General features: G+C 41.3%; 1 protein-coding gene across 4 annotated transcripts; it reads left to right on the top strand.

Moving 5' to 3' along the window:
• The first annotated feature begins 4786 nt into the window (after window positions 1-4786).
• On the top strand, window positions 4787-16791 carry GLCE (glucuronic acid epimerase). 4 transcript variants are annotated; one of them, XM_058156325.1, is made up of 6 exons: window positions 4787-5149; window positions 5863-6077; window positions 8457-8652; window positions 11994-12583; window positions 13665-13910; window positions 14772-16791. In XM_058156325.1, exons 4-6 carry the CDS (start codon window positions 12001-12003, stop codon window positions 15794-15796), a joined length of 1854 nt encoding a protein of 617 aa, XP_058012308.1. In that variant the 5' UTR covers window positions 4787-5149; window positions 5863-6077; window positions 8457-8652; window positions 11994-12000; the 3' UTR covers window positions 15797-16791. The 4 variants fall into 4 exon arrangements, with proteins under 4 accessions (XP_058012308.1, XP_058012306.1, XP_058012305.1 ...); XM_058156323.1 differs by lacking the exon at window positions 8457-8652 and having other exon boundaries at window positions 5866-6077; XM_058156322.1 differs by lacking the exon at window positions 8457-8652.
• The last annotated feature ends 6348 nt before the right edge of the window (window positions 16792-23139 follow it).

Genomic DNA, 23139 nt, shown 5'->3' with positions numbered 1-23139 from the left:
CTGCAATATGTTAGAATTTTTTTTGTTCCTTTTGACCAACATGGTCATGTTTGTTTTTAATGAATTCAAATATTCTATTTAAAAGAAAAACACTAGAATAGAATAGAATTCTTTATTGGCCAAGTGCGATTGGACCCACGAGAAATTTGTCTTGGTGCAAACGCTCTCAGTGTACATAACAGAAAGGATACCTTCTTCAAGGTACAACACTTACAACACTTCATGATAGTCATAGGGTACAAATAAGCAATCAGGAAACAATCAATATCAATATAAATCGTAAGGATACAAGCACAAAGTTACAGCCATACAGAAAAAACACTAGAAAATACTTGTGTCATTTTTATCATTATAGTACCGGTAGGTTGTATAGTCAGCCAAATGTTTACATTGGATTTGGCATTTTTATCCACCTGTCAAGTTCTTCTCAAGGACCTGGGCCAGGAAGATGTTGTTTGATGTCGTTAAATAAAAATCATGATCATATATAATTATTATGTTGGAGGAGGAGGATGGAGATATGTATAAGGTTTCCACAGAGCTGGTAAGAATTTGTTTGTTTGCTTGCTTATTTAATACAAGCCTCTAGCAAGTAGAGCAACATGTGGAAATAAAAATAAATGTAGAATAGAAGTAACAAAGCCATTAAGCTTAATGCATTATGAATAATTGACAATGCATCAAAATAAAGAATACTGCAGAAAATCTTGTCTGAGATTCTTTCTCTACTTGCTTTTAACCATGAGACAAATCTTTTTTTTCAAGTCACCATGATGCTGTTTTTATCTTATCCCGCCATAAAAGAGGTTGCTAGTGGTTCCTGGGTTAGTGCTTCCCTCCCCTTATTTCAACACCTTCCAAAGGCAGTTTTAAAGTAAAGGTAGAGGTTTAACCCCTGTCCAGTCGTGTCCAATTCTAGATGAGACATTTTCCATGATCATGTGGCCAGCATGGCTATATGCCAAAGGCGCATGGAACACTGTTGTTACCTTCCCACTGAATTGGTACCTATTGATCTACTTGCATTTCCATGCTTTCAAACTGCTAAAGCAACAGGAGGTGAGGAAAATAACAGGAGCTCACCCTGTCACAGTGTCATCCGGCATTCGGGTCTTGAACCTGGGATGTCATCCCTCCAACTGACAAGCTCAGTGTCTTTAACCCCTTAGCCATCGCAACCCCCCTTTTAAAGTTTTAAGGTGTGCAAAATGTAAGCAACATCATTAGGATATGCATTGCTTCAGCAACAAAGTGACAAAGCCCCTATCAACGATCCAACTAACAAACCCAATAAAAATAAACATTTCCAGGAACTTCAAGATCCCAAAAGTAAAGCTTTATTGAATGCATCATTTCAGTACTGAAGAATGCAAAACCAGATCTAACTTTTCCCACTCAATCCTGTATAGTTCAAGAATACATGTCTTTTCTCTTCCTGTGCTGCAGTTCATATTGTCCAATTATGAATCATCCTTTTGTTTTGAGAAATGTCCATGGTTTGGCTGACACCTGGAATAGTGTCCTTGGCTCTCACGATTAAAGTCTGGAGCCTCTGCATTCCATCTCATCCTCCCCCGTTCTTTGGCAGGTTGAAGAGTGATAATATTCACAAGAAGCATAAGTGTTTTCAATTCAAGACCCAGTTTTATGTTCTTTGAGGCTGCCCTTGAAAGACTTAGACTTTCCCTTAGACTTCAAAGTATGGGACTTCCCAACGTCCCAAGTAATGTCCCAAGTAACGACCTATTACTTTGAAGAAAATTCAGATAACCAGTTCTGGATGTAAAGAGAGAAGTGCTTATTGGGTGTTTCTGGCTGACATGGCCATGCCCTGTTCTTTCTGGCCCAATCAGCCATTACTATAGTATTCTGGTGCTGCCTCCCTGGGAATTGTGAACATGCTCAGATGTCGAGATTCTAGAATGGGGGTGTCAAACTCACCTCATCACAGGGTCACATGACATATTGGGACTTTTCCCCCCTTCGCTAAACCAGGCATGGGCGTGGTCAGCATGTGACACATCCAGCTTACAGGCCGGGAGTTTGACAGCCCTGTTCTAGAAAGAGGGCAGAGAAGAGCTAAATGTCCATGGAGATCCTCAGTCATCCAGGAAATGGTTGTCCCAAAGGTGCTTTTTCAAAAGGCCACTGGACTTACTTTCTCATTTTTTTGTTTCGCTTCTTATCCAAGAAGCTTCTTCAGCAGATAACAATCTCCTAATCAAGGAACTACCAAGGAGAACACCACCCACCACCCGCTACTGCTGGCAGGGCAAGCTTCTGTATATAAGCAGGGGACAAATCCTGTATCACATTAGCACTAATGATGTTATCTAACTGGGTAATGAGAAATCTGAAGGCACACAGCCAAGGTCAGAGAGCACTAACGCTTCCACTGTTTCAGCTGTGAAAACAGGAATAGCAGTGGGGAGAAGAGTTTGCAGCTTTATTTCATTATTTTTCCATCATACTGCTTATTCTGAAAAGGAAAAGCCTGCAACAATATAGTAGCACTGTTGCCTATACTGTCGCAGGCTTTTCTTCATCAGATACTTAGAGATGCTTGTCTCACTATTGTTATTTTGCCTGCTCCAAATATGTGTTTTTGAGCTCGGCTTTCTCCCCTGCCCGCCTCTATTTCTTTTAACCAGAAGAGGGAGCTCCAACATAAATATTTGTTTAAAATTAAATTCAAACCTCTAATCTCCTAATATTAACAATTCAATTAACATTTATTTATTTATTTATTTATTTATTACATTTATATCCTGCCCTTCTCCGAAGACTCAGGGCGGCTTACATTGTATAAGGCAATAGTCTCATTCTATTTGTATATTTATATACAAAGTCAACTTATTGCCTAACCCCAACAATCTGGGTCCTCATTTTACCTACCTTATAAAGGATGGAAGGCTGAGTCAACCTTGGGCCTGGTGGGACTAGAACCTGCAGTAATTGCAGGCAGCTGTGTTTAATAACAAGCTTCTTACAGCAATGAAAAAGAGGAGGGAATAAAGAGTAAAATACAAATGAATGACAAGAGATTTAGAAATCCCAACAAATTATAATTTTCCAATATAACGATATGTCTGGAACCCATACCTCATTTCGGACATTAATACAATTGACCGTGTCCAAAAATATTTTATAAGAAGAGTTCTCCACTCCTCTGAATACAACAAAATACCTTATGCCACCAGACCAGAAATACTGGGTTTAGAAAATTTAGAACTCCGCCGCCTTCGATATGATCTGAGTTTAACTCATAGAATAATCTGTTACAATGTCCTTCCTGTTGAAGACTACTTCAGCTTCAATCGCAACATTACACGAGCACACCATAGATTTAAGCTTAATATGAACCGCTCCAATCTTGATTGCAGAAAATATGACTTCAGTAACAGAGTTGTTAATGCCTGGAATAAACTACCTGACTCTGTGGTCTCTTCCCAAAATCCCCAAAGTTTTAACCAAAAACTATCTACTATTGACCTATTCCTAAAAGGTCTGTAAGGGGCGTGCATAAGAGCACAATGTGCCTATCGTTCCTGTCCCAATGTCCCCTTTGATTGTATCCAATTCGTATAGTTTTTTTATACTTATGCTTATAAATATGCTTATATATCGTATAATTACTTTAATGGTGGGAAATTAAATGGTGGGAAAAGTAAGATTCTATATTTAGGCAAGAAAAAAACCAAATGCAGAGAATAGGTGGTACATGGCTCAATAGCAGTGAGAAAGATCTTGGAGTCCTAGCACACAATCACTTAATGAGCCAGCAGTGTGCTGCAGCTGTCAAAAAAGCAAATACAGCAAATACAGTACTGCATTAATAGAGGGAAAGAATCAAGATCACATGAAGTGATATAAGGCCTTGGTAAGGCCACACATCCAGTTTTGGTCGCCATGATATAAAAGATGTTGAGACTCTAGAAAGAGTGCGGAAAAGAGCAACAAAGGTGATTAGGAGGCTGGAGACGAAAACATAGGATGAACAGGTGCAGGAATTGGGTATGTCTAGTTTAATGAAAAGGATGAGGGGTGAAACAATAGCAGAGTTCCAATATTTGGGGGGCTGCCACAAAGAGGGAGTCAAGCTATTCTCCAAAGCACCAGAAGGCAAGACAAGAAACAATGGATGGAAACTAATCAAGGAGAGAAGCAACCAGGAATTAAAGAAAAGCTTCCTAGCGGTGAGAACAATTAACCAATGCAACAGCTTGCCACCAGAAGTTATGGGTGCTCCATTATTGGGGGCTTTCCTAAAGAGACTGGACAGTCACTTGTCTCTAATTGTATAGGGCAGGGGTCTGCAAACTTGGCTCTTTTAAGACTTGTGGACTTCAACTCCCAGAGTTCCTCAGCCAGCAGTCTTAAAAAAGCCAAGTTTGCAGACCCCTGGTATAGGGTTTCCTGCTTGAGCAGAGGGCTGGGCTAGAAGACCTCCAACGTCCCTTCCAACTCTGCTATTTTGATTCCGTCTATAGCTCTCTTGGCATGAGAGATTCCGCCCTTCAGCCACGCTCTCTGTGCCTTTGGCGCAGCGCTGTGGCAACTTTCAAGACACGTGGACTTCAACTCCCAGGATTCCCAGCACGGCTTTCCGTGATGCACTGTGATTGGCTCCCTCTAGAGAGGTGCGGCTTTGCCATTGGTTGCAGAGACGGGGCGCGCTGGCAAATGGGCGAGCCCGGCTTTAATTGACGGCGCCCAGCAGAGGCGCACCCATCGAGGTTGTTCTCGCGGGAAGTCAGCGGGAAGAGGGCGGAGCCACTTTCCTCAGGGGCCGAGTTGGCTGGGCCGGGCAGAGTGGCCGGCGGCGCCGGGACGCGCTCGCTCCGTCTCTCTCTCTCTCTCTCTCTCTCTCGTCTGCCTCCCAGCGGGAGGGGCTGTGGCTCATCTCGGGTGGGGGGGGGACGGCGGTCCGCGTTGCTAGGGAGACGGAGGCGCGCCAGCTACTCCCGGCCCGGCGGGGCCTACCCCGAAAGGCTCGGGACGGAGCTGCGCCGGAGCGGCCCTCCCGATGCGGAGAGAGCGAGCGAGCAAGCGAGCGGGCGGCCGTGTTCCTGCTCCGCCCGGGCCCCGTTCGACTATCCGGCCTTGCACCTGCCTGGCGCCGCGGGAGCGGCCGAGCCCTCGTAGCAAGGTGGGCGCGCGGGAAGGCCCGGGGGTGTCGCTCGGTTCCCTCAGAAGGAGGAAGGTCTCCGCGCCTGGACTGGGCCGGGCCGGGCCGGGGTCTCCCGGGGTGCGAGGCCGTTCCTGCCCCGGGTGCTCGCAGCCGCCGCTTCGCCCCCGGCAGAGCGAAGGAGGCCAGTGGAAGCGGAGAGGCTCCTAAGACCTGCAATGAACGGCTGACGGAAATGTTCCTTGGGGGGAAAACCTTTAAGATCTGGAAATGGGAGTGGAATTGAAACTGTTGCCTTAGGGAACAGGAAGATAAGCAGTTTTATAAAGAATGGGATTTATTTTACCAAAGGTTGGAAAAGAAATTATGACAAAGAAAACTTTAGTTTTTAATAAGTTAAAAATTATTGATGATAATGAATTGATACGAATGAATGATATAATTCTTTTGAAATGATGGATAAAATAGGATGATGAGAAATATCGTTCCAGAAATTAATTGATTAAATTATTTGATTATAGTTAGTTGATACAGTGGATGATTAAATAAGCTAATGATAGATAATTGGTTTTGCGCAAACCGACACATTGTATTGAAATTTGAATAAAAGATGTTTTTATGTTTGTATGTCTTTAAAAAATTTAACCCCCCCCCCCAAAAAAAATAAATAAATCTGCAAATGGGAGTGAAATTGAAACTGTTGCCTGGTGGCCCTTCTTGTTTTCACGTGTCAGTAGGTCGTCTGAAGGCTTTACGGGCTCTACGCCTCTGGCCGGCATGGCTTCATCCCCCCAGAAGAGAGAGGAGGAGTTCCTGGAGAAAACCTGCTGGGCTCTGGAACCGCCGGTGGACGCCTGCGAAGCTTTGGCCCAAAGACATCTCACTGCCATTTCGCTTCTTACGGCGGCGGCTGCCTTATGACCAATTACAATATTCCGAATTTTAGGTGGTGAGTAGCATGGATCAGCATGATGCCATTTAGATTGGGGTCTCCAACCTTGGCCATTTTAAGCCTGGGGGACTTCAACTCCCAGAATTCCCCAGCCAGCTTTGCTGGCTGGGGAATTCTGGGAGTTGAAGTCCCCCAGGCTAAAAGTGGCCAAGGTTGGAGACCCCTGATTTAGATGAATGTCACTACACTATGTTAAGATGGTCTTCAGCTGGGCCCCATTGCACATGGCATGCTTCCTGATGTGGCCCCTGGGTCCAAAGGGCCTCCCTGCCATGTCCATGCCTTTTGATTGGCTTCTGAAGCCGATTCACCTCTTTGTCCTCTCCCAGCTGTTTGGGCCTTGGCTCTGAACATGGCCTATTTCATCTTGTGCTGCTTATTGTTTTTGGGCCCAGATTTGTGTCCTGATTTTTGAGGGAGTGCCTTTCACTATAGATTGTAAGTGTGACACTTAGAGCATACAGTCCTGGAGCTCTTGGTTTGATGGATGAGCCATCCCTTTGATCTGTAGTCCTGGGACAGTTAACTGTCAAGTGTCTCGTGTCTTAACAGATGAGGAAAGATTTTTCCCCCCACTTGCCACAATGTCCTTTCTTCCTTCCCTCTGGGAGGCCTTGGCTTCTCTTGCTAATGACGAGCCAGTTGGATAATCATTAATAGCTCTTAATGAAGGAGCGAAGGCTACTTTAGACGATGGATGGACTCTGTCATAGGAGTGGGCAGGTTTTACTGGTTCTTTATGGATAACATCTGTTGGAACTTTACGTGCCGGCACGTATGTTACATGTATCTAGCACACAATAGCTAAACTAGCTCAGCAAGCTTCCATCCATTCTTCCATATTTTTCAAATGAACTGTTAGTTGGAAATATTCTGCTACATTTTTATGCTCATTTGCAAGAGGAAAGCAATGCATTGTTGGTACTATAGAGCCACGGTGTCCCATAGCATTTCATGACTTCTTCCCCTTCGCAGAGCTGGAAGGGCCTGCATGTGATGCATCCCAGCCGATGGGCCACCAGTTTGATACCATTGCTGTAAAGGAAACTGAGGCTGCAGTAGCTTCTTGAGGTTTATGTGAATGATGCAGCCTTGGCAAATAACTGCAGAGGCACAATAGGATTGAGTCTGCTACTATTGGAGAAAGGCTTTTGTGGTAGCTGTTTCCCTAGTGCGGTTTGTTTGTTTGTAGACTGTAAATTGCAAAAGCCTGTAGTGATTAGCAGCTGGCTGATAGCCCAGAAACATGCAAAGCTGGTCTAGTAGTGCTTGGCAGTAATTTTGGTAAAATAGTTATCCCTGAGCTCTTTTTATTATCAGATAGATCCTTTGACAATACAATATTTCCATTTTACAATGCTGATTTTGTCCAAATACTTCCCCAGGGTGAGGGTTAGTGTAAGATATTTTTCCGAGCATAAACAATGTTTGTCCTCTGGAATTGTCAGACATGCCAGCTTGATGTTCTTTAGTATAGGAGGCAAATTAAGAGGGAGCAGTGGCATATCTTTCTATCTTACACAAATGTTATTCTTGCTACATGAAACATGGAAATTGATGGCTTACTATCTTTCACAGCATAGATGAATGGATGACTTTCAGGTTGGGTATTACCTTAAAGTCACATTCTTTGCTTCTGTTCCTCTAGTCTAGGTGTAAACTGAAATAAATACTATTTGATTAGTCCTAGCAGAAACTTGGCTTGATTTGACTTACGGGTGCTAAAATAATAACTTTGCTAAATAATAGTCTCATTCTTTCCAAAATAATTTTGAAGTAAAAATCAGGTAGAATGTCTAGCTGAATCTCTCCTTAAATACTGCTATGTTAATGTTTCTTTCTTAATCTTGGATTTTATGGGATTACAGTTCCTGTTGTCCCAAATCACTGATCATACAATGTCTGTTTGGCCCCATGACAGGGAAGACTTGAATATTTCTGACCTAAGCAGAGTATTCTGAAGTATTCAAGACCAGTCTTGATCTTATGGCCCACATGGATGAGAACTATATTGGGTTTAGATGTCTGGACTTAGAGAATCTTCTCTTCTGCATTGTTCCATGTGTGTCATGATAAATAACCTTTATTTTGAATTCAAAAGCACTCACTAATCAATGAATATATAGTAGCTTTTTTTCTTTTTGCAGCTGAAAAAAAAACCCCAAAAAACCATGGAAGCATATAAAGTTGTCAACTATACATGTTGTATTATGCAGTTAAAATATTAACATTTAGTCATTTGTTAATAGAAATTAAGTATATAAACTACTATACGTAAACTGTAGTCTTCCAGTATACTTATATACTGATACAGAAAGTATCTGTATTGTTAATCATAAAAGTGCACAATATCCATTTCTGTTGTCTTTCTCTTAGTTTCCAGGGCACTGGCAAATAATGGAAAAGAACAGATGTACTGTGTCTATAAGAATAAGTCAGCCTTCCAAAACAAAACTTTTCAATGAAGAACTTGTGTCCAAAAGTGACACTATACCAGAGGACTCCAACCGTGGCAACTTTAAGCCTGGCGGACTTCAACTCCCAGAATTCCCCAGCCAGCTTTGCTATCAAGGTTGGAGACCCCTTTACTACACCACATGACAACTTCATATGGACCCATGTTACTTTTTGAGCATCGTTTCCCCAGTAATTCAATCAAGGCACCAATTTCTTATAAAAACACATGTGGATGCCCATTACCCCGCCTGATTTTGACCTTTTGAAATTCCTTGTCAAACTGCGTGCTTTTATTTGTATTTGACTCGAGTTCTGTGAAATACCATTCAGCCTCAGTATAGCATAGCATATATATTGAATCATGGTGCTGATGTACCAATATTAATACAATATCGATTTCATGTAAAATGAAATTTTTCTTCACATAAAGCTACCAATTATTTTAAGTTCTGTTGAAGTTTTTGACCTGTTGCTGCATGTTCAAAACTATAGCAATGATATGTCTGAATAAATGAGGTTTTAATTAGCCAGTTGTTTTTTAAACACATTCTTCCCAGTCCTTCTGGCCCATCTCTTGCCAGAAGCCCTTGTAGGTACTGTAAATTATGGTCTAGAAATCCAAAGTTCTCTTTGTGGCACCAGCAGTTTACTTCTACAATCCTCCTTTGCCTTGTTGGGTGTCGACCTATAGTTGGCAGTATCGAAGACTACCTGGGCGCCATATTGGTTTGCTTTGATGCCTAGTTGCTCAGTCCTTGATATTATTTCCAGGCTCTCAGTTGTATTGTTCATCCCAACATGTAACAGGAGAAAGAGATAATGATCAGTGGGCTTGGTTATTTTAGTAAGCATCTGGCAAATCTCTGGTCTTGCCTGCTTACCTTCCTCACTAGATTATCAGCTCTACAGATTGCTGTTTCTGTTCCTCTTAAGAAGTGAGTCACCTATCATCAACAATGTCATTCATTCATTCTTAACTGCCCATCTTCCTCAGAGAGGGGCTCTGGGTTGAGAAGTCTGAGATACTGGAACACTTGAAGACCCTACTGATATTTTCGTGTTTTCCTTCAGACTTTGAAAATGATTGTGCAACTCCAGGGGTTGTGCGAACACTTTTCTCTGTTTTTTTTCTTACGATTAATATGTTACTAACAGTCTTATTTTTGAAGCTCAAGAATAAGTAGTTTCCTTATTGCTCTGTTAAGTTTGGATACAGACTTCTGTCTTTACTGGGAGTTCTTTGTGTTCAGGGATGTTTCTAGACTATAATTTTTCTTTTAGCAGTCCAATTAATTACATTGGATGCAGGTATAATTTGAATTCTCCCTGGGCAGGAATACAAACATGGCACAGACTTTGCAAAATACTTTCTCTATAACTTTGTTATTGTCCATTAATGCTCCCAGTAAATTCAAGAACAGTTAGTCTTTTGCTCCCTCTTGTGGCTAATGTTCAAATTAATACTGTAGCCTTTGGTTCCCTTCGTTCTTTAAAAAAAATTAAAATATATTTTTGTTTTTGTTTTAATTTTTGTCAAAAATTAAAAGCGTTGAAAGATTTTTTTGCTAATTCTGTTTTTCAAGTTGAATGACCTTCAGTCATTTATTATAAATATTGTTTACTTATTTAAAAATAATTTTAAAAATTGTAAACAATTTTTTAAAAATATTTTTTTTAAAAAATTAAAAATTCTGTAAAAAATTGCTCAGTTTGAAAAAAAATAAGCAGGATTTACAGGCATTAGCTGTAATGAAGTTAATTTTCCATTCCTTGAAAAGAATGGAAAAACAGTAAGTCCAAGCTTCTCTTTTTTTATTTGAGTTTCAAACTTCCCTCAGAGTAATCAAAGGTGGTGTCCCTGCTCCTTCTCCTCCAGAGCCTCTTTCGGGCTGCCTGGAGGATGGATTCCATTTGAGCTAATCTCCTATTCCTCCTCCTGCCTTGGGAGGCTCTCACACATAACCTGACTTCCTGCAGACAAGCTTTTTTTAGGCACTCCCAGGTTCAGCACATCAAGATTCAGCTCATAAATTTATTATTCTTCATGCAAATGGTCTCAGTAAATTCAAGGCAATCAGAAGTTTTACTTTTGTGGCAGTGACTTAATTTTTGCAACCTTCTGTGAAAAATTAGTCTCAAAACAGTGTAAGTCCATAAAGAATAGGCCAAAAAATCGAGGAGCAAAGGGACAAAAAGGGGGAGGAAAAATAATGTAAAAATGAATAGAGAAAATAACTCTGAGCTTCTTTAGAAATTCTGTTAAAAATTAATCATTTGCTCCTACTTGCAGCCAGTGTAGAAAAGGAATAGAAAAAGGAGAATAAAGAGCTGCTCTAGCTGTGTATGTGTTTGTCACGAGTTTTTCCTCATCATTTTTTTTCACCAGAGAAACTCCCTGTACGGTTTGTCTACACACCCCTGTTAAAATGCCAGGTTATTGAGATGTAAAAAGGATCAGACCAATTACTTAAGAATTCCATCTTTAATATAACATAAGCTGTACAATCGAATTGAAAAACAAACCAATCTTTTAGAGGAGGGAAAATAACCAAAAAACCAAGTTTATATATGATATTAAAGGTGGAAAAATTTCTTAAATGATTTACCTTGGTTTGATTTTTTTTTACATTTCAAAACCTGGCATTTTAACAGGGATGTGTAGACTTTCTAAAGCAGGGGTCTCCAACCTTGGCCACTTTTAAGACTTGTGGAATTCTGGGAGTTGAAGTCCACAAGTCTTAAAGTGGCCAGGGTTGGAGACCCCTGTTCTAAAGCACTCCCCACAAGGACAGCAAGAGAAGCACTTATTATACAGCAGAAATTCCGCAGCTTCTCCTGGGCCATTTCAAAATCAGTCCCTCAGATACGGGATCATCCTATCATTAGAGTTCCCTACTGTCAAAAATGCCTGTTGTTTGCACCAATGGAAATTATTTGCATACTAATACTTTCACAGTTAGGTTACTCTAACATTCTGCCTGTGTGCCTGGGCCCCTACAGGGCATGGAGGTGGTGCAGAATAGGCCATTCTGCAACCACCTGCCCACAAGCGGCCCTGGAGTGTGTTCTCATGGAAATCTCTGAAGCCAGCAGATGTCTTTTGAAGATGTTTTCTTCATTTACTTCGATGATCTAGTCCTCATTTTGTTTTGGTTCCTCCTTTTTTCACTGTACATTATTTTTATATTATTTTTCATGTATTCTTCTAAGGTAGTTTAGATTTCACAAATCCCTGCAAGATTCTACAGTACTATGTAAGAAACGATATGAAATATTGTTAAGTAGTATTACTGTTCTCTCTACCGTGAAGCTGCTGGTGCAAAACACTGTAGGTGTTCTTTCCCCAAGAGGGATTCCTAGAACAATCAGCTGGAGCTTGGAACTGTTCAGTTTGCATATTGTTTCATGTGCCCAGTCTGCTCTCTGAATTTTAATTGAATTGAATTTTTATTTTAGGTATGGTATGAATATGCGTTGCTTGGCAGCTCGGGTGAACTATAAGACTTTGATTGTCATCTGCATTTTCTTCTCCTTGATCACTATCCTGCTGTGGAATCGGTGCACCCGTGGGAAAATAGCACCTTTCCCGCATGACTTGAGCGGCAGCGTGAAAGCAGATGGATCAGAGAAGCGAGTGGCTGCATCAGAGAGCAGCCAATGTGTGAACAGACCAGGGAAGCAGCAGAGTGAGGAAGCATCGCCCCAGGAGCAGCAGAAGGCTCCCCCCATTGTTGGGGGCTTCCACGGGAACAAAATCTTAGGGCTGAAATATGAAGAAATTGACTGTCTGATCAATGATGAGCACACTATTAAAGGCAGAAGGGAGGGGAATGAGATCTTTCTGCCTTTCTCATGGGTGGAGAAGTACTTTGAGGTTTACGGGAAAACTGCCCAATATGATGGCTACGACCGCTTTGAGTTCTCCCATAGTTACTCCAAAGTGTACACCCAGAGAGCCCCCTACCATCCAGATGGCGTTTTTATGTCATTTGAGGGCTATAATGTGGAAGTCCGGGACAGAGTGAAGTGCATCAGTGGCGTTGAAGGTTTGTTATTTTTGTTCAAAATATGTACAGATCCATAAATATTGCTTGTATTAAAACTTTAAAACTAGAGGTTGCTTTCAATATTGGAAGGCAAAAGTAATACTGTGTTTCCCCGAAAATAAGACCCTGTCTTATATTTTTATTAATCCCTGAATTAAGCACTTGGCCTTATTGCCATGAGCTCAAAAGCCCGAGTGAGCTTGTTATCAAGGGATGCCTTATTTGGGGGGGGAAACAGGGTAACCTCCAGGGAGTTTTGTTCTTTATTTCAAAAACCATGATGGATTTTAATAGGAAATTTAATGAACTAGTTGAGATTCATGTTAATTATACTGTTTTTGTTCCACAGCGCAACAAAGTAAAGGTTACCTTCGAGAACACAATAAATTTACAATAAGACATCCATGATGTAAAATTAAACATAAAGAAATCAAGCAGAAGGTTTTTTTCCCTCCATTAGTTCTGTAGAACAATCCAATTTTTAAAAGCCAATAATGGAGAGAGGGCAACCTCTTTTTCAGGGGCAGGTTGTTCCCTAATGCAATCCCACAGGAAAGCTGTAATTGGGGTAAGCCAGTCTTTCTCAACCTTGGCCACTTTTAAGTCATTCTGAAGGATTCTGGGAGTTGAAGTCCACATGACTTAAAGTTGTCAAGGTTGAGAAACATTGGGTGAAGCCATCCCAACTGCCTTAGATAGTATCCCTTGATATCCGCATACTTGAGTAGAAATAGGCTGCACATCTGTCAAGGCTTAAATACAAGAAATTCCACTTTGGCATGATTATTCGAAACCTTTAAAAATTCATATTGAGCAATACCTTTATTGGACCAATTGGTGTTTGGGTTAAACCTGCGAGGTTCAACGTTCTCCAGAACTTGTTCGTCAGATGAGGGTATACAAAAGCAGGAGATTTGCCTGTCTGGAAATCACAGAACCAGATCAAGCATCCCCCAAATGGCCACGTTGACATATTCCAGGAGAAAAATGACCAGTTTGAGGGAACGCTGGGACTTTTCAGGAGGAAGAACCACCCTGGAGTTTGGCATTGAGATGCATAGAATGTTCTCTTATGTTTCAGGGGTGCCGCTTTCCACGCAGTGGGGACCTCAAGGCTACTTTTATCCCATCCAGATTGCCCAGTACGGGCTCAGCCATTACAGCAAAAATCTGACAGAGAAACCTCCCCATGTTGAAGTGTATGAAACGGCAGAAGAGAGGGAGCAGGGCAGCCCACCAGGCAAATGGATGGTTCCCAAAGGCTGTTCGGTCACAACGTTGCTGGACAAATCCCGATTCACAAATGTCAAGCAGTTTGTTGTTCCTGGTGAGTCAAGTGGACAGCAGGTTGCCTTTCCTTTGTATAAAACTTGGCATTCCTGGTTCACGGCTCTCATTCTGGAGGCCCAGAAGGCAAGAGGAATGTGCTCCATTTTAGATGATGTCACTTCCCACCAGCTTGCCCTGTTCCCAAATCATTGAACTCTGATGAATTGATGTGCATGCACAAAAACACACTTGGGACTGCCAAAATCTTCCAATTTCAGTGTCCCCAATTTAGCATTGTACATACCTGGCTCCAAACTAATACCATGTTGAGGAAGTCACGTGGGGTTTGATTTCATTGTGGCCTGGGTAGCATTCATCGTAACACCTGGGATGACCAAGTGTTGTAGAATCTCTGGTCCAAAAATGTCTCCTCGTGATAATATTGAGGCTGGCAGAGTAAAGGGAGGGAGCACTGCCTGATCGGATAGAGTTTTGGGGAGGGGGGGGCCAGCAGGCAGGAAAGAAGAGGGGGGGGTTAAATTGAGGAAGGAACAGGTGGAACCTAAAAATTGTGAGCAACAAGCATTGATGAGGCTGGGAAAGGGGATGGGATGATCAAAGGCCAGAGAAATTTCTAATTGATTTTTACCAATAGGGATATTGCTGCCAGATTTAGCTTTATAAAGCATAAATCTTTGGCTTGACTTTCATGTTTTTAATGTGTAATAATTAAGGGATTCAAGCTGATATGTTTATTTCACCCTATTGATTGAAGTTCCTTGGGAATTTGCTAAAACATGCATCTTGGCCGATGAGCTAATTAAGGGAACTTACAAGGTCAGTCCTTCAATACACAGGAAAAAACCCTCACATTTTGCTTCCTGACCATCTCTGTATTTTTTCATTTGTTTCCCTTCAGAAAATTCCGAGGGAGCCTCTCTCCAGCTGGGGAACACAAAGGACTTTGTCATTTCCTTTGACCTTAAATTATTAACGAATGGGAGTGTTTCAGTGGTTCTCGAGACAACTGAGAAGAACCAGCTGTTTACAGTGCACTACGTCTCCAATTCTCAGTTGATTGCTTTTAAGGACAGAGACATTTCCTATGGAATTGGGGCCAGGACCAGTTGGAGCACAATCACACGAGATCTCATCACTGATTTAAGAAAGGGTGTCGGACTCTCTAACACAAAAGTGGTCAAACAGACCAAAATTATGCCCAAAAGAGTGGTGAGGCTGACCGTGAAGGGAAAGGGCTTCATAGACAACATCACTATTTCAACCACTGCCCACATGGCAGCCTTTTTCGCTGCCAGTGATTGGCTGGTGAGGAACCAGGATGAAAAGGGTGGCTGGCCAATCATGGTAACCCGGAAGCTAGGGGAAGGGTTTAAGTCTTTGGATCCAGGTTGGTACTCTGCCATGGCACAAGGACAGGCGATTTCCACCTTGATTAGGGCTTATCTGTTGACAAAGGACCATACCTTCCTCAGTTCGGCTCTGAGAGCAACAGCCCCTTACAAGCTCCCGTCAGAGCAACATGGCGTGAGGGCAGTCTTCATGAACAAATATGACTGGTACGAGGAGTACCCAACCTCGCCCAGCTCCTTCGTTTTAAACGGATTCATGTACTCTCTGATTGGCCTGTATGATTTAAAGGAAACGGCTGGTGAGAAGCTGGGCAAAGAAGCAAAGCTGCTCTATGACCAAGGCATGGACTCCTTAAAGGCCATGCTCCCCTTCTATGACACGGGGTCAGGAACAATCTACGACCTTCGCCACTTCATGCTGGGCACAGCTCCCAATTTAGCCCGGTGGGATTATCACACCACCCACATCAATCAGCTCCAGCTGCTGGGCACCATAGATGAGGCCCCCGTGTTTAAAGAGTTTGTCAAGCGGTGGAAGAGCTACCTGAAAGGCGGCAGGGCAAAGCACAATTAAGCTGAGCTGATAACCAAAACCACATTTCCTTGGTCTGCTGTGCTTAGGAGTTGCCATCTTTAAGTAGAAAAGTGGAACTTTGGAAACTGTGTGTGTGTGTGTGTATGCTTTTTTAAAAAAATGATTTTTGTTTTCAAAGAAGTGGTCCTTAAAACCCCTTTATAAATCAATTGCATTCCAGAGGGTAAATACTTTAGAGATGGCACTAGAGCAGGCATCCAATGATTGGACTGAATCAAAACTTGTTTACTTTCCACAGTGATCCATGATGACACTTAATGCAGAATAGAATGTGTACTTCTGATTTCCCCTCTTCTTTTCAGAGAAATTCATTACGGACTCCCAATTTTGTTGCCTGGAATTTTGCAGAAAAATGAGGATCCGTTTTCCTTTCCTTAAAAAGAAAAGTGAGGCTTTTTAAAAAAAAAGAAATGTAGCTTTACAACAGAATTTCCTGTTTTGCTTGTATTCTCCAGGTTGGTTGGTATGTTGATTAATTTTTTTTCCCTTGTTGAAACAATAGCAGAATGTTTTGGGTTCTGTATTGAGGGATAAATCCAACAGTGATTTTGTTGTTGTCTTTTTAAAACCTCTTGGGGATGAGACTTCTCCAGGAATGTTGGTGAAGCTCCTTGGAAGCTGAGGGAGCTGTAGAAGGTGCTTGTCCACTTCTCATTTGCCTCTTGTGAGGTTTGCCCCAGACGTTTCTGGTGGGATGGTATCCATCTGTACGTTTGAATGTTTTGTTCTTTGAGCACAACTACAAGCAGGTTGAGTTGATTGCACAAATATTGTAGCCATTTTGACTGTGTCTCCCTTGCCTTGATCTCATTCTTCCACCAAATTTTGATCCCGTTCCTCTTTCCTTCTCTTACATGTAACACTGTTTGGTTTTTTTGTATGTACTGTATATGCAGTTTATTTTCTTGAGAAATTTGAACTGTTTCCTTTCAGGATTGTATTGATTGAAATACAATGTATATTATTTGGAAAAATACTTCTCTGATTTTGTTAGAATGTTTGAATTACCACAAACGGTTGGTTGGTTTGCTTGTTTTTTTTTCCAGCCTCTTGATCAAGAAGGTGAGTTCAATGTTTCCGTACTTTTTAAATTACATAATATGAATCAGATATTCATAATGACTATGGTACTTGTTCTACATTTTTCTTCTGCCTTGCCGATTTTCTAAACAGTGCTAGCTGTCTCTTAAACCTTACTACTTGGCAACTGTTATTTACATTTCTCTTCCTAAAATTCTGCCTAAGGACACATTGGTGAAAAACTTCCATGGATATCTGGAAATTGTTAATGTGTTGCCAGACCAGTTTGTGAAACTCAGATACATCCCTGTAGATATTCTGAATCGGAGAATAACCCCGTTCCCTCTCTAAGCAGACTGCTGGGACTTCATTTGAGTGACCACTTAGAAGCTCAGGAAGAAAATGAGTTCTGTGAGTTACACCATCTCTCGCAAAATGCCATTCTCACACTTGAAATTCTTCTCAATCTGTACCTTGCTTATGAGCAGCTTTTCTGTGTTTGGCTGTTTCTCTATAGCTGATAGAAAGTGAATCTAGAAATGATTTATTCTTATAAGTCAGGCTAAGATGCCTGCCTAAGAATCAGCTCAAGGGGTCAGCTTTTTTCATAGATGTTGAAATGTCACTGGATGATATTTTAGCTATTCTTGACCAAAATTCAACTTATAAGCAGTTCGCAATCCTGTCTAAAAGCTTGGCGAGCGTCAGTTCTCATGCAGCCAAAGCAGATGCCCTAACATCTCAAAATTCCTTTTCCTTCCCATATTGCAAAATGTACAGAAACAACAAAGGGTGTATTTTAGTATTTTTAACGCTATGAACACATTCTGACATTTCATTTCTTTTTCTATACATTATAATGTCAACCTCTCTGTTAAAGAGCTGTTGCGATCTTTTGATTTCAGAACCTTCCCAGTGTTCATCTTTTCTCATGATAACATGCCTCATTTCAAACTTCCACACGGAGCTAAAAATAGTTACCATTTTTAGAAGTAAATCCCCAGGTCCCAATTACCGTATATACTCGAGTATAAGCCGAGTTTTTCAGCACGTTTTTTGTGCTGAAAAACGTCCCCTCGGCTTATACTCGAGTATAAGCCGAGTTTTTCAGCACGTTTTTTGTGCTGAAAAACGTCCCCTCGGCTTATACTCGAGTATATACGGCTTATACTCGAGTTTTTTTTTTTTTCTTTTTTTCACATTATACCGGCCGGCGCGAACTTGGCGGGCTTTTGCTTTAGCGCGGGGAAGCCCTGCCGGTGCAGTGAGAGGGCGGGGCGGGGGAGCCGCCAGCCTTCTCGGCCGAGGGAGGGAGGGTTTCGCCGACCGGTAGCTGCCTCATTTCCCTCCCTCGGCTTATACTCGAGTCCCCAGTTTACCCCAGTTTTTTGGGGTAAAATTGGGGACCTCGGCTTATACTCGGATCGGCTTATATTCGAGTATATACGGTAGTTAAAATATTTAGAGGCAAAAGATGGAATCGACGTGTAACTTAATATGTTTTTATTAAGATGGGCACAAATGGTAACGTTTTCTGATTGACAGGATCCAATAATTGTATTCCAGAAACAGTTTCCAGCAGAGCATATCCTATCATCCATTTGGCAGCCAGTCATCCCAATCCCTTCACTACTTTTTCACTCCTCTCACCTCTATCTGGTTCTGTCCAGAAGAAAGAAATCCCATTCCTTGCACAGAACATTGATTGTTGCTGGGTTGAATAGCTGTAGAGCTGTAGACAGAACATAAATGAAATCTGGAAATGCTGTGATACCAAAAAAAGGACATAGGAAGTTTTCCCAGCAACTGATTATGTATATATCCAAGCAATATATTAACTCCCCTTATTTTTGCAGTTGATGGCCACTTGGATTTGAAGCAGTGTCTGCAGATTTTTGGATTGTACCGCTTTGTTGATTTGTTAGTGCCTTAACTCTTGTGGTCATTACTCTCGTGCAGTAAGAATACTGTACTTGTTCATTTTGTAGCTTCCTCATGCAAGCATCCTTAAGGTGTCTTGTAGGTCTTTGACTAGGCCCATTGGGATAATATTTAAACAGGACTTATTGTTTGTATGAAAGTTTGGTTGTAGTTCCTTCACGGTCTTTGATTATCAGAGAGAAACCTAAAATTCCCCAGGAATGTTCATCAGGTTGAAACAGCTGGAAGATGACAGGGCTTCCCTGAAAAGATCAGAGCTAGCTGTTGACAAGCTGCACCGACTATCAGCAGGAATCACCATGTGTGATGGGACAGATTCACCTTGCATGAGGCCGTCATCTGAACGTGGTATTTTCATTCTTCGTCCACTATTGATTTGTTACACTTGTCAATCTTTGTAAAATTGACAACTACTTTGGTAATGCTTGTACAATGCAGCCAACCATCTTTCTGCTTTGGATTTGACCTTCTCACCAGTGGCTTTCGTGAATTATGGATGGTGGCAGTCACTGGAGGCAGCTTGTTCTCCTTGCTTAAGAAATGTCATGTCTGCGTTAGCCTCTTAATTACCATATACAACAAAAGGTCTATGATAAGGAATTTCAGGAGACAAAAGTAAATTGTAAACAAAGCCAGAGGAGAAGATTATGCCTTTGTGGTCTCAGATCTTGCAACTTTGCATCACCGTGTAGACAAGTTTGCACTGTGTTTAAGGAGACAGTGGCACAAGCACAAACATCATCACATGGCCATTTCCTGTGCCATTCTTAGTGATTCATGGCAAGCAGGTTTTTCATCCTCCTAGTTCTTGTGTGTTCCTTTTGTTTTTACTTCCTTTACATACAGGATTTACACAAATATGCAATAAATTGTTTACAGGATGCCCTTTGAAGGGCAGTGAATCCTTTGTAAAATTGTACAGATTTTGTGGTTTAAGCACAATGTGCACAGGCTAGTTTTCTATATGGCAGGACATATTTTTTTTTGCAGTAGGAATTATCAGATATATGGAATCAACTTTGTCCTTCATGTAAAGTTGCTTTATAAAATTATAAAATAAAGGTTTTTAATGTCTCATTGTCCTTTGATGTGTCTGCTAATTGTACTGCAGTTGTTTTCATAATGTAAGAGTGTCAAAAAAGTGTCACAAAATAACTGGGTCCGGAATCAGATGCACCAACCTACTTCAAGATGTGGTCAGGTACTGCTGGATTTTTCAGTGTAGTTAAGCAGGAAGATTGCACAGCAAACGCTGTACAAGCCAGCATATCTTTCTCAGAAAAACAAGAAAAAAGTGAAGGAAATGATCGGTCCACTAACGGGAAAAGATGGCAAGGAGATGACGGCTGGCAGGGAGAGAGCGGAACTGCTTAGTTCATTCTTCACATCTATCTTCACGCAAAAGGAAAAAATGATCCAACTTAATAAAAGCAATACCGTAGAACACAGAATATGGTTGCAAGTCAAAATAGGCAGGAAAATGGTCAGACAACACCTACCCACTTACAGATGAGTTCAAATCGCCAGGACCAGAGGGATTACATACCAGGATTCTGAAGAAGCTGGCAGACATGATTTCTGAACCACTGTACAAAATCTTTCAAACCTGGAGCACTGGGGAAATAAGAGAATTGGAAAAGAGCTGATGTGGTTCCAATCTACAAAGGGGGGGGGGGAAATGGAGCTAGGAAACTACAAAACCAATCAGCCTGACATCAATACCTTGGAGAAGATAAGCAACACATTTGAGAAAACCGAGAAATGAATAAGACAATTACTAGAAGCCAGCTAGTAATAATGTTTTTGATCTGTCAAAAACAGATCATGCCAGACAAACCTTATTGCTCTTTGACAAAGTGACTAAATTAGTGGACCAGTGAAATGCTGCAAACATAGTATACTTAGAAATCAATAAGGCATTTCGCAAAGTAGACCATAGCCTACTTCTTGATAAGACAGAAACGAGGCATAGACAGTATCACCAACTGATGATATTATCATCAGAAAGTACGGAAAGAGGAATGGGAATTGCAACTGGCTGACCAACCACATCTAACGCACAGTCCTCAATGGAACTACATCTACCTGGAGGGAGGCATGCAGTTGAGTACCTCAAGGTTTTGTCTTAGGCCCAGGATTCTTCATAAACGATCAAATGAGAAGATAGAAAGGGGAACTAATCAAATTTGCAGATGACACCAAGCTGGGCCAACATTTTAGAATATATAGACTCAAGATTCAGCAGGATCTTGACAGGCTTGAATGCAACCCTATCCAATGAAATGCAATTCAGTGGTGAGGAAAATAAGGTTTTACACTTAGGCAACAAGAAACAAATACACAGGTATATATTAGGTAATACCTAGCTCACCACTTAACCCTAACTCTTCACCTTAATCCTAACCCCTTAACCCTAACCCAACTCTAACTATTACCGCTAACCCTCACCCCAATCCCTAACCCTAACTCTTGCTCATCCATTCTTCAATATATTCATTATTTCATGCAGATCGTATTGATAAATCATGATTTAGTGATGCATGATTTATACTAACTTTTAGGCAAAACTATTTATGTCACTTGAAATATTTCCAGCTCAAAATATAAATATATTTTAATATATTTTATTTATTTTATACCTGTTTAATAATCCCATGTAAGAACAGATGGGTGGGAGCTACAAGATAGATCTATAATTAAGGTTTCATCTGTACTTTTTTGATAAACACATAATAAATCATTGGTACTGTAGTAACTATTAGATATATGATCCTATAATTATATTTTAACATAATTTAATGATGTTCTGGAAGAAAAATGAGGGATAAAACTTGATAAGAATATTTATGAAAATGATCTGTTGAAAATTTGCATTGAAATAATTATAAAAAGTTGATCATGAATTTGTATCAAATGATGTACTGTTGGTATTGAACACCTGAGAAATTGTGAAAGATATATAAAGAGGTTCCGAATGTCTGTTGGAAATGTCATTGTAAAGAAGGTATTTTTATCATATGTGGCTGGCTTGTGACAAGGCAAAGAAATGCGGGGACCAGATTTATATTTCAACCCAGAAAATTCTTAAAATACATATTCAACGGAAAACAGAATTTTTTCTTTCAGGACTAGGATAAGGAATTGGAACGGAAAATGGAACTTCGTTATCATATATGCTGATTGCAGTGAGAATTTGGTGCATTCAAAAATAGAAAGAGGCGTCAAGTCCTCTAATGGAAGAATGGATTGAGAATCCTTCAGCCTTTGGTTTTCAAGGCAGCTTGAAGACATGGATCCCTTCTGCTCAACCCTGAGCCAGCCACAGATTCCTCCTCCTTCGTTAGGGCCATTTCTAGCAACCCATTTTCAGCTGAGTTGGACCATCCCCAATGGCTGAAAATGAAAGTCAAACAAAGGGAAAGGGGATTTTCCCTGACCGTTTCCCCTTCCATCCTCTGCGCCTGGACTACGGAGCAAGGACACAAATGCAGAGGGACTTCTACTTTTCTAGGTAGAACTAGACATTCGTTTGTCGACCATTGGAAATTACAATAGCACTGAAAAAAATTGATTTATGGCCAGTCTTCACATTTATGACCATTGCAGCATTCCCATGGTCACCTGATCAAATGTTGGGGATTTGGTAGCCAGCGTATATTTCAACAACTCGCAGCATTTTAGAAAGCTCTGAATGCATCCAGTGTGTGTCTCTTCATTGCTTGTTGTGAGCGTTGTTTGCAATTGTGCCCTCGGTAGCAGCACCTCACTGGTCAGCTAAATCAATACCAGCCATAAAGAAAGGGAAAAAGGGGGGTCCGGTTCCACAGTGTGCAACATAGTCTCTCTCCTAGATTATCAGTCTACTTGGCAAAAGTCCTGGGTGTTAGTGCAAAGAGAAGGGCTCGGCCAAGATCAAGCCAAAAAAAGGACCATCTTATGTCTTCACCCACCCACGCCACTTCTGCATGCATGTCGCTCTTCTCAGTCACAAAGGTGCTTTAACAAGAGGCAACTGGACTTTCTGGTTTTTCTTTGAAGATGTTTTGCTTCTCCTCCAAGAAGCTTCTTCAGCTCCGAGTGGATGGCAGGGAATGGAAGGATTTAAACTTACAGACAGAACTGGTCATTTGCATTCTTTTTAGAGCAGGGGTCTCCAACCTTGGTCCCTTTAAGACTTGTGGACTTCAACTCCCGGAGTCCCTCAGCCAACTTTGGGAGTTGAAGTCCACAAGTCTTAAAGGGACCAAGGTTGGAGACCCCTGTTTTAGAGAGTCCTTGAAGCCACTTGGAGGTTTGTCTGTCTCCTCAGGGTCACCCGAGTAGTGCAAATGGAGTCTTCCTGGAACTGTTGAAAGGACTGT

Source organism: Ahaetulla prasina, chromosome 13 (assembly GCF_028640845.1).
Source record: "Ahaetulla prasina isolate Xishuangbanna chromosome 13, ASM2864084v1, whole genome shotgun sequence".
Taxonomy (NCBI): Eukaryota; Metazoa; Chordata; class Lepidosauria; order Squamata; family Colubridae; genus Ahaetulla; species Ahaetulla prasina.
Note: the sequence above shows the minus strand (reverse complement) of the source record. Positions and strands in the feature narration are given on the sequence as shown.

Coding starts and splice junctions, on each gene's coding strand:
- GLCE (XM_058156323.1), top strand. CDS start 6,046: ATGACCAATTACAATATTCCGAATTTTAGGTG. Junction 6,078..11,993: donor AATATTCCGAATTTTAGGTG/GTGAGTAGCATG, acceptor TTTTTATTTTAG/GTATGGTATGAATATGCGTT. Junction 12,584..13,664: donor GTGCATCAGTGGCGTTGAAG/GTTTGTTATTTT, acceptor CTTATGTTTCAG/GGGTGCCGCTTTCCACGCAG.